General features: G+C 49.8%; 1 protein-coding gene across 1 annotated transcript in view; it reads left to right on the plus strand.

Moving 5' to 3' along the window:
- ptprbl (protein tyrosine phosphatase receptor type B, like) overlaps nt 1–12,032 on the plus strand; it is a 29,627-nt gene that overhangs the window by 1,273 nt on the left and 16,322 nt on the right. The window contains exons 2-9 of the mRNA XM_085465066.1: nt 1,484–3,326; nt 3,480–3,762; nt 5,737–6,016; nt 8,619–8,927; nt 9,250–9,513; nt 10,910–11,173; nt 11,336–11,599; nt 11,676–11,945. Of these exons, the coding sequence (XP_085321192.1) occupies nt 1,484–3,326; nt 3,480–3,762; nt 5,737–6,016; nt 8,619–8,927; nt 9,250–9,513; nt 10,910–11,173; nt 11,336–11,599; nt 11,676–11,945 (3,777 nt within the window). The remainder of the gene's footprint in view (nt 1–1,483; nt 3,327–3,479; nt 3,763–5,736; nt 6,017–8,618; nt 8,928–9,249; nt 9,514–10,909; nt 11,174–11,335; nt 11,600–11,675; nt 11,946–12,032) is intronic.

Consider the following 12,032-nt stretch of genomic DNA (forward strand, 5'->3'; position numbering starts at 1 on the left):
AAAAAGAAGAGTAAATCTGTACGTTCTTTGTCAGCTTGGTGAACGTGCTGTGACAGCCTGATGAAGCGTTGCACGTCACACTGAGTCGGATGATTTAAAAACTCCAGGTTTTACTGTAACGCCTCCAATGACACCCCGAGCTCTCAGCTCTGTGCAGAGCACTTCACAACTGTCAAACCAAGAAAACAAAAAGTCCAAATGAGGATTTATTCTTCAGGCAGGAGCAGGCGGCTCTGGCTGCCCGAAAGAGAAGCTCCTCGTCCCCCGGGGTCCAGCTCTGGGACCGCTGCTGTTCATTTCACCTCCAATAACAGCAGGATGGAGCAGACAGGCGTCAGTTCAGAGTTTGTTTATCTCGGTTATAATAACAAGCACGCATGCTGTCTGTGCTGGGTGATCATGGCGCCTCAACGCCCTGCTCCCCTGCCACACGCTCGGGTCGGCATAATTTTTGCGTGCTGATATTCAAATTCTTATCAGATTCAGAATCGTGTTTATATATACAGTTCAGCTGTTTAGGAGGGAGATGGCGAGGGGAAAGAAACTGATCCTGTGTCAGGTGGTCCTGGTCTGCAGGCTTCTGTACCATCTGCCAGAAGGCAGCAGGTCAAAGAGTGCAGGTCCTGGATGGAGGGCGATTATTGATGGGGCGTTTCCAGTTCTCTGCTGTGCTGACTCACACTCAGGTGTAGAGCAGGTGTCCGTCCCAAACGTTCCCGATGAACCTGGAAAAACACTGAGATAACTTCCGACTGCAGATGTTGACGGTGTTCTTCTTCTCCACTTAATCTCTAATAACTGAAATCATTTACAGTGTTTCGTGGGAATGACAGCATTACTAACACGTTACTTTTTCAGTAACTAGTAATCTAACTAATTACTATTTCTATCGTTACAACGCCGTTACTGTTACTATCAAGAAAATGCAGACGTGTTACTGTTTGTCAACACACAGACGGGTGAAGCTGTCTTCAGCTTACTGGGAGCTGGGTTTAGTCATGGTAAACCAATCACATGACCATTTAACATTAAATAGGAACTAGACGCTGTGTCAACCCAACCCAAGTGGTTACAAAAGACACACACCTGAGGCCTTGGCTACATTTTTGGGTAAATAGTTCCTCATAACTTTGTTGTTTAAAATTTGTGCATAAGTTTTCAAACTTTAGTAGGATGCACCTCCACCTGCGGGATCTGAAAACACTCACAGCCACATGTTCGGGCTCAGCTGGCTCAGACCGCAGAGCTTCAGGCACACACATTAGTTTTGTAGTTGGTTTGTAGGTTGGAGTAACTGGGCTATAAGCTCTAAAAGCAGCGCAGGTCAGTCTTAAGTGTGTCTGTCATGAGTGGGCGGAGTCCAGGTTGGGCTGAACTTTAACGTAAGGTGTTTGCGTTCAGGATTAACGCGTGATTTCACTAATCTGTAAATGTGACAAGTCAGAGCCGCTCTTTATATTCTCACCTTTCTTCTCACTTTCAGACACATCTCCAGCCACCTCCACCTTTTCTTCATCCACACCGCTGGACCTGTCTAACTCCACCCAAACCATCAGGAGTCCTGGGAACGCTGTCACGGAAAATCTGTCACCTCCAGATGTTTCCCCTGCAGTCACCCACCTATCCCCTTTAAATGGCACAGCTGCTTTTACCATGGACCAGTCAGTCGCCTCGGAGACCTCGTCAGGTGGAGGTGACTCCCTAGTCAGGACGGAGGTGGTCACGTCGTTGTACGAGTCATCGTCCTCCATCGCTAGAAACCAGTCCGAGTCGAGCGGAGATGGAGGCGTGACGCTGGGTTCCTCACGTGTGAGCACAGGTGGAGCAACAGACATCATAACTGAGCTACAACCCAAGGACGGATCCACACACCAAACATCTGCAGCACCCTCAGACAGCACCGCCTCAGCTGCACCCACCACCACCACTCCTCCACCGTCTGCATCCAGCACCAGCACATATAGACCACCCAGGTCTCACAGCCAGACCCCGCCCACAGACACAGACTACACCCTTCATCCAAACATCTCAGAGAGTCTGACTCCAGGAGTATTATCAACAGCACCAACAGGTGATGCGGTCCCTGCAAGTAGCACCTCAGCTCCATCAGTCCCACAAACGAGTACAACAAACACCAGCACCACTGGTGCTGTAACCACACCCTCTACGAGCAGCATAACAGCGCCTGCTCCAACCACAGCCACCAAAACCACACCTCCTACAGCCACCAGTAGCACCACCCCTGTCACAACTGCAGAGACTACAGTCGCACCATCAATAACAACACCAGCAACTACACACACAACCATCCCTTTGCCAGCTACAACAGCCAGCTTGACACACACCATCCAACCCTCCACTCGTGCCTCCACTCCCGCTACAACTGCAGCAACCACAGCCACGAACCCGTCTCTAACCACAGCCGTCGATACCACACCTGCCACTGCCAGTACCACCACAACCACAGAGACTGCAGCCACACTATCCATAACAACACCAGCAACTACACCTACATCCATGGCACCATCTCATACCACAGTCACCAAAACCACACCACCCACCACTCCCAGTGATAGTTTCCCAGCTACAACTGCAGATAGTAGAACCACCATGAGATTCATAACAATCTCCGCTACAACCACTCCACCTACGACCGCAACAGCATCTCCTGCTACAACCACCCCACCTACGACTGTAACAGCATCTCCCGCTACAACCACCCCACCTACGACTGTAACAGCATCTCCTGCTACAACCACCCCACCTACGACCGCAACAGCATCTCCCGCTACAACCACCCCACCTACGACTGCAACCGCATCTCCCGCTACAACCACCCCACCTACGACTGTAACAGCATCTCCCGCTACAACCACCCCACCTACGACCGCAACAGCATCTCCCGCTACAACCACCCCACCTACGACTGTAACAGCATCTCCCGCTACAACCACCCCACCTACGACTGCAACCGCATCTCCCGCTACAACCACCCCACCTACGACTGTAACAGCATCTCCCGCTACAACCACCCCACCTACGACTGTAACAGCATCTCCCGCTACAACCACCCCACCTACGACTGTAACAGCATCTCCCGCTACAACCACCCCACCTACGACCGCAACAGCATCTCCCGCTACAACCACCCCACCTACGACTGTAACAGCATCTCCCGCTACAACCACCCCACCTACGACTGCAACCGCATCTCCCGCTACAACCACCCCACCTACGACTGTAACAGCATCTCCCGCTACAACCACCCCACCTACGACAGTAACAGCATCTCCCGCTACAACCACCCCACCTACGACCGCAACAGCATCTCCCGCTACAACCACCCCACCTACGACCGCAACAGCATCTCCCGCTACAACCACCCCACCTACGACTGTAACAGCATCTCCCGCTACAACCACCTCACCTACGACCGCAACAGCATCTCCCGCTACAACCACCCCACCTACGACTGTAACAGCATCTCCCGCTACAACCACCCCACCTACGACCGCAACAGCATCTCCCGCTACAACCACCCCACCTACGACCGCAACAGCATCTCCCGCTACAACCACCCCACCTACGACTGCAACAGCATCTCCCGCTACAACCACCCCACCTACGACTGCAACAGCATCTCCTGCTACAACCACCAAAACCACGGCAACCACCACTACCAGCCCCACAGCAACAAGCACCCCCGCTCCAGCAACAAGCATGCTTCACACTACTACGTCCAGAGTCACCTCCACCACACCTGTGAGTACCCCACCTCTGTTTGATGCTGTTATTTTAGAGGACTTCAACATGCGAGCACGCCTGTCTTCATACCTGATTAAAATGGTGTTTAGACGTGTTCAGGATGTTGTGTTGTGTTTGGCGGTAGTTCACGCCGGTTAACTCCAGATCAGTTTTATTCTCCTTGATTTTGATCTTTGACTGTTTACTGCTTGTATGAAGAAGATCAGTGGGAAACCTGCCAGATGTTGGCAGAGGTTCGGTTTCCTGTGACTGGTGTGGTTCTGGTGCTCCGTGGGAGCGTTGCTTCCAGCTGAAGCAGATGGTTGGGTCTGTGGAGCTGGTGGAGAGCAAATTGAGAGCTCAAAGCCAGTACATACTGAGTGTATGAAAAGACGATCACACTCCTGTGTTACTATGGAAACACAGTATTAATAGTATTATTTTACTCTACCACGTTGACCTGGTAAAGCTCTCCAGACTCTTTTTTATTCTGAAAATCAAAGTCAAATGTAGTCAAGAGGTCGAGTGTCAGAACACGACTTCCGTGTTGAAATGAAGATCGTGTATGAGTAACCTCAAAGTGTGTTTCCTGTTTACCGCTCACTGAGCGACTCCGTCCGTCACTAGAGTGAATCAGCCAGAGTAAATCAGCCAGAGTTTCGGCTGGCTGATTGGGACCCACACCCAGTTTCACACCTTGGCTCAGGCGATTAGAGGATCATCAGGGGGTCCTTTTGTCCCCTGTGGGGGGAAACTCCCACTAGGTTTATATCTGGGACTCTCCACCATTTGACCTTAGAACTGAAGAAGCTTCTCGGATGAGAGGTGAAACGTCTTCAAGCAACTTAAAGAAGTCCAGACGCTTTTCTTTCCAAGCTCCTTTGATCAAGCAGTTCAGACACATTTTATCAGAGGCGATGAAGAAGCATAGACTAATGAATGACTTAATCAGTGGTGGAAATAAAGAGGAGGTGCAGCCTCTGTGTGTGGTTTAAGGTCTGATTTTGCAGTGATGAAGATGAAGAAACGGTGTGCGTGCAACATAAAGCAGACTTTGATGCTGCTCATACATAAATAGAGCGAGCCTCTGGTGTGAGGCTGTTTCCTGATTGGATAACTCAACCCCAACAATAGCCCACTCTGATGGTAGCGATGGAGCTCAGTTTGATGCTAAAGGTTATGGAGAAAGTCCGAGGCGGGCAGGAAGGAAAGCAGGGCGGGGTGTGCAGAACGTGCCTCTGCTCGCTGAGGGAAAGTTTAAAGATCGATGGACCCAGAGAGAAAAGAGTCACACGGGTCCGGGATGCAGGAGAAAGAAGTTCCAGATCATTTCAGCCTCTGGAGCTGATGGAGGAAACCTCCAGCTCCTCTCTGGACCAAAGTACTTCAGCTGAAAGATGTCTGTAACTGTCAGTGTGTCAGAGGAAGCGTGTTTATTACCGAGCGGTCAGATTTAAATCAGGGATGCTCAGATGTGCCGCTACATGTTTGATTCTTGGATTCGTTTGGGGCGCAAAGACGGTGAGTTACCGGATCATTTATCTACATCCGCTTTCTGTTGTAAGCCAAAGACCAATAAGTAATACGGAGGCAACCTGACAATGGTCTGTGGTGACAGTGGGAAGGAAGAACTCCTTTTAGACAGGAAGAACCCTCCAACAGAATCAGGCTCAGGGGAAATACACAACAGAGTGCTTTGGGCCCTCACTCGTACTCTTTTCATTTCTTAGAGAGTGTAAGCACTACAGAAACAATAAAGTGCCTTATTTTCTGAGAGTGCGATGTTAATAGGGGAACTTTTTACCTCTGTGCAGGCATTTAAACACTCGTGTCACGAGTATGAACCCTTTGGTTTGATCCCAGGAGGAGACAACCTCCTCTGCATTTGCATTGCGAAGGCCATTTGTGTAAAAAAGACATCAGACACCAGGCCTTTGAGTTTCACAAACACCATTTGACCCTGACCCTTCTCTCTGTGACCTCCTGATGCAGGTCCAGACCTCAGAGGGTCCCCGATGCTCCGCAGACCTGAAGGAGATCAGCTCCAGCTCAGACTCCATCGCGGTGCAGGTAACGTCCGCCGGTCTGTCCTGTAACTTCAGTCTGTTCTGCATTCTGGACTCATGGTCCAGTCCTGCCCACTGCAAGTCTGATGGAGAGACCAGCAGCGCCACCATCTGTAATATAACGGGACTGCAACCCGGGACAGTGTATCAGCTGACAGCGGTTTCCAGGAAGGATGACGAGATTAGCCACGGGACAGTTCAGACAGGTAGGAGCGCACCTGAAGAGTGAAGCTGCAGTTCAGAAGTTAGCACCTGAGTGCTCTGTGTAGCTATTTTAACTTTACCGTCACATTACTTAGAACAAGCTCCGCCCCTTTCTCATGACACCCGTGTACGTGTGCTCCCCATCATGGATAAACCTCCTGCCATTATTGATTATTGATCATATTATGTTTTAGAGCGCGCCAGGTTTTTAAACTTCAAGCAATAAAATCAACATTTCTAAAAATAATACGGTTAAAATATTCAAACTTGTAACTTCCAAGATTCAATATCTCTGGACCTGCTTTACTAACACGTGCATGAAAACAAAAAAATCACCATCAGATTTAGGGAAACATGTTAGTAAATCAGACTGTGCTCACTGCCTGCGTACGGCCAGGTGAAGTTGAAGAGCGCTGCAATGATGTAAGAGAGAAACCTGCACTGCTAAGCCAAGAAAGAAGGAGAACGTCCGGCTGCAGAAACCTTTAAAACACTTTCCTAACTCCAAGGAAGAATCCAGATCAGGGACCGCTTTCCATGGGAGTGATGACTGTTTTAAATAACAGAGAGATAAATAAATCAGGCTGAAATAACGGGCTGCTGAATATTGTTTCCCCTCAAACAGCGACTGTGGCTCCACAATGTTTGGAGTGAAACGAGAAGCAGACAAGAAGAAAACGTGGAGCCGAGGAGGACGTGATCTGTGAGAAGAAGAAGCATTTCGGTGCTTATAATGTTTTGGAAAACTTTAATTAGAGTCTAAAAGGCAATAATAATTATTAGCAGTCGTTTCAAAGACGTGTGCTTCCTTACGATGGACCGGCATCTGTGCACTGTTGGTAAATGAGGCCGATTAATGCTTTGCTTTAATGATTACAAGTGTTTTCCAAAAACATGCCTAAACTAACCCAAACCCTGACCTCCCCCCATCACTGAACTGATCCAGGACCTGCTGCAAACAAACGAAGGAAGTGGCTGAGAGCAGAGGAGGGTGAGGAGGGGATGTTTCTGGAAACAAACACTCAAGATGAGATGAAGACCATTGTTAGAGAGTGTTTCTGTGTTTATCAGGAACTTTCTGGAACGAGCAGCTGCCTCCGAGCTTTCTCTGGTTTTCTCTCAACATTGAAAATGTTCCTGCTCTGTTCATTTTCGTCCCAATTAATACGTTCACATCAGGACGGTGACTGTCAGACTGAAGGCTGGCCGTGAATCACATGGACACGTTTCCTCTGCTGCAGTTTGAAGACCACCGTTCAGGGTAAGGTGGAGTCAGGCGTTGCTTGCTGTGCCTCGGTCCAGTCGTCTCGTAAAAGTCACAGAATCATTTGGATCTTTACAAGTCTGTTGATGTTTCTGGAGCTTCGCAGCTCGTGCTGTGTGGGTCGGACATTTTGTCCTTGGGGTGTTGCCAGCCTTCCAACAGCAAGCAGGGAAGTCTGCTCAAACAGGAAGCCATCACGAAGAACAGGCCAGAGTTCAGGACCGGGGGGGTTGTCCTCATCATCCTGCCCCACCCAGCCTATTTTTTTCAGTTTCCTGTGTGGACTCATGCTGCCTCCGTGAAAATGCTCTCATTCTTTTAGCTGCTCGAACAAGCGTGTGGGCCTCTGCAGCAGCACAGTGTAACAATCACTGCGCCCACGACCACCAACCACATGGGGAATTCACCAAAGCCAGTAGAAGTTCACAATTCTAGATGCCAAAACATAAATATAAACCCGGTCATTAAAAAGGCGTGTTAAACCACTAACATGGTGGCAGGTCATGCTACATGTAGGGCGGTCACCAACAGACTGCACACTATGGAACAAAGCTGATGCTCAGCGGTGCTGACGACTAAACTGAAACTCAGACCCACCTGGATGCAGATGTTTTAGCTGCTTCTCTAAATTGGAAGTCTTTCCTCCTCTGGTTTACAGGATAGTAGTGTTGGCTTTGGGAAATCATTTACCATCTCTTGGTCATCCCTCTGAAACGCACAGTCTTCCCTAGCCGACTCTACCAGAGCTGTTGTGACAGCTGCACTAATCGCCAATTCACGTGTTGTTTTCGATGTTCTTTTGCTCCTTCATCTTTTTCCTTTGCGTCTTTTTTCTGCAACTAATCCAAACCACAACCCCACCCATGATCCTCGACCACAACCTCCCAGTCCAACTCAAACTCCAAATCTGTCCCCAAACCCACCATAAACCTGTCCCCTTCCATGGTCTTCAACCCGCAATCCAAACTTGTACTCCTTTGAACTCAACCCAAATCTCATTGCCCACCGCAGTCTGTACCAGAAACCCAACCCCAATCCAAACACTACCTCCAACCCTAACCTTAATCCCAGCCTGTCCCTAAACTCAGCCTAGACCTTTCTCCAAGCAGGAGCCACAGCCTGATCCAATCTAAAGTGTTTCTGAATGAACAGCAACAGATACACCAGAACCAAACCAAACCCCCTGAAATCTGCTGCTACAGTTCAGTGTCTTAGTTTTAAAAAACGTTGATTATCCAAATATTAATTAATGGAAAACAAAAGCGCTGTAAAATGTCATTTCAAAATAAAATGTCCTGTTTTCAGTGTGGGTATACACTGAGTGTCCTCTCCTGTTTCAGACCCAGTTGGCCCAGCTCATCTGGACCTCCAGCTGGGCCCAGCTCAACCTCATCATAAAAGCCTGTTTATGGTTCTAAGCGGCTCGGCTCTGACGGTGTCCTGGACTCAGCCTACCGGTCGTGTGGACTGGTACGATGTGACTCTGGAGGACACGAGCTCCGGATCCCGGCGCAGGACCAGAATCAAGGGCTCTGCAGCCTCCCAAACCGGGTTCACCTCCCTGATTCCCGGGACTCTGTACAAAGTCAGTGTGGTAGCTTCAGCTGGGAACAAGAGCGCCTCACCTGTCCACGCAATGACAGCTACAGGTGAGCTACAACACCTGCAGAATCTTCTCACGTTCAAGTTTTATTATTGTACAGGTAGCAACAGCACATCACTACCAGCAATGAAATTCTTACACTCAGAGGGATATGTTGCTCTGGAACATGATTAGAATGCACCTGATTGGCTGAGAGCTTATCACATGATCAATAATAATAAAAACATAGAGCTTTAAAAAGGAATAAAACTAAAACTGTTCCAGAGCAACTCATTCAGCGTGAAAGTGGTTTAAAAAGAAAAACAGTGACCATCACAGTGGTGTCAATACCCTCTGATCTCTCCACCACCCCTCTCTCCCTGCCTCAGCTCCCTCCTCAGTGGACGGCCTGCAGGTGGCGTCCTCTTCCTCACACAGCCTCGGGGTGACTTGGTGGATCGGCTCGGGTCGCACGGAGAACCTCAGGGTTCTGCTGAGGGATCGGGCTGGTGTTCTGCTGAAGAACATCACTCTGAAGAACAGCAGCACCTCGGCAGAGCTGGATGGTCTGCACCCAGGGACCCCGTACACCATCACCGTGGTAACAGAAGCAGTCGGCCTTCAGAGCTCCGCCTCGACAGCATCCGTCACAGGTAGCGAAAGCACTGACCCGTGTTTGAATCTGAAGTAATCTGAGTACATGAGTGTTTCTAAAATACCAAAACACTCGATGGACGTGTGAACTGTGAATTTAGAGATTCGCCCTCATGTCCAGGTCTCTGAACCTTCATCCACTTTCTTCCTGCGTCTTAAAAAGCGGTTTGATGCTGTAGACGATGAAACAAAGATATGGAGTTAGCGGATTTCAGGTCAGGGACTCATCTGCAGAACAGATTATACTTCACCATGCCATCTAAAAATACCCATAAACTGGGAAATACAAATAACCTGCATTAAAAACACTGAGCTCAAAGCTCACCTACATCTGAGTGTGGTTATCCCCAGAACACCTCCACAAACTCCTCCGATCATCAGCAGGGAGCAAAAGGCGTTCACCTGGAGAGACCCGACAAGCACGTGTTAGTAAAACAACACCCGCAGACAGATGTGAGCTACGATGTCTTCAGAGCTCCAATCAGCAGGAAGCTGCAGCAGGGATACAGGAAGTCACGGCTAAAATGAGCTTGAGGAGACAACCTTTCGTCTGTTTCTCAACCTTTCAACCAGACATGGACGTAAAATGACGTCTTTTCAGAGTTCACGACTGACGAATCAGAATTAACCGTCTGAGGTCATCATTGCTGACCCTATTCCCACCCGCACTTTGCAGCATCGGGTTTGAGTCCCAAATATCTGTGGAGGCATCTACAATGTGAACATCGCTGCGTTTTATTTCTTATTCCGCAGAGTTTAACAGCGTCGTTAAATATCTTTGTTGTTTACAGTCCACAACGTGACCTCGGTCATCTGTTTCTCTGGTTCAGACTTTAATGCGTTGAAGTGGCAGTGAATCCACTCAGCGAGGCTGCGTCCTGCTGTGTCATCTTAAATGAGTCACGTGTTTGTCAGACAGCCGACCAGCTGTGAGATTTGCAACCGATGGACTTTACCTCGGCGTTGTTAGCCTGTAAAATAGTTTCAAATATTTCTGTCAGCATGAAGTTAATGAAGTTGTCTTCATTCCTCTGAGCGTTCGAGTTTCGGCGTGAAGATAAAAACTGGATCTTCGTCGTCCTGCGGCTCTGTTTTTCTTTCCAGCAGCAGCGGCGTTTCCGGGATATTTCAGACCTTTCTCCCTCACGCCCTTTCTCTGTCTACAGCTGCTCACCTCACCCAGCCTCTTCATCGCTTCAGTAAATCTGTTCACACGTGGCACAGACTCTCCACCCACACCACATTACATAAACACCCATTAATCATTGTATTGAAACACTGCTGCTGTTTCCAGGTGAACACATGAGACAGCTGGTAAAGTTCAGGTGAAACAGGAAGAAGAGGAGAAAACTGTACAAACATGAGTCTAACGTGGGTCCTCCTCCTTTTCTTCAGCCCCAGCACCAGTGTCACGTCTCGTCCTCGAAAACAACGGCAGCTCAGACCACCTGCGAGCCTCCTGGCTCCCACCTAAAGGAGGGGTGGAATCCTACCTGGTGACCCTGAAGGCTCCAGGATCCGACCCTCAGCTACGCCACCTTCTCCCCAACATCACCCAAGTGGAGTTTGAGGGCCTGACCCCTGGGCGTAGCTACGAGGTGTCAGTCAGTTCCTCAGCAGGCAGTCAGAGCACCGAGAGCAGGAGCACAGCGAGGACAGGTGAGTTCAGCTCAGAGAGCAGGTACAGAGGGAGTTACAGGTACATGCCGTCGCGTCAGGTGGAGGTGAGAACGCTGGACCACAGACTCAGACGCCCTCTGCTGGGGGGTCTGTGTTGTTTTTATTGCTTTTAATTTCCCCGTCTGTCTTATGCTGTTTCAGTACCTGACCAGGTGTCAGCGCTCTCTATGTCGGCTGATGCTCGAACACTGTGGCTCCGCTGGCTGCCCCCCAGAGGCGACTGGGAGAACTACAGCGTCATCCTGAAGAACGGCTCGGTGGTTCTGGCAAATGAGACCGTCAGTAAGGCAAGCAGGCAGCACGCCTTCTCCGTCCTCAGCCTGGTCCCCGGACGACTCTACAGTGCAGAGGTCACAGTTCACAGTGGCGTTCTGAGCAACACAGCACGCTGCAGCAGTCAGCTGGGTCAGTTCACTTGAAGTCTGAACTTCCAAAATGAGTCGGTATCAGTGTTGTTGACCCTACCCCTTCCTCTCTGCAGCGCCGTGGCCCGTGCAGCAGCTGCTCGTACGCCAGGCTGACGAAACCTCACTGAGCGTCCGGTGGAGTCGGCCGCCCGGACAATGGGACGGCTTCACCGTGCTCCTCAGGTGGGCAACCGCTGCTGCCACCATTGTAGATCAGAGAGTCCTCGGCTGGGAGGCCAAAGAGTGCACTTTCAACAGCATCACGCCTGGGGGCCAGTACATCATTACCGTGACAACCAACAGCGGTAACCTGAGCAGTTCCGCCTCTGTGACGGCACGGACCAGTACGTCACAGCGACGATGACACGATTGTAGTATCAATGAAGCATTATTGTTGTTCCTGTTGTAATGCGTTTCCTTTCTCCACCCCC

The sequence above is a fragment of the Copadichromis virginalis genome, linkage group LG7, assembly GCF_057382275.1.
Source record: "Copadichromis virginalis isolate Kocher_CV1m ecotype Utaka linkage group LG7, C_Virginalis_male_GT1.1, whole genome shotgun sequence".
Taxonomy (NCBI): domain Eukaryota; kingdom Metazoa; phylum Chordata; class Actinopteri; order Cichliformes; family Cichlidae; genus Copadichromis; species Copadichromis virginalis.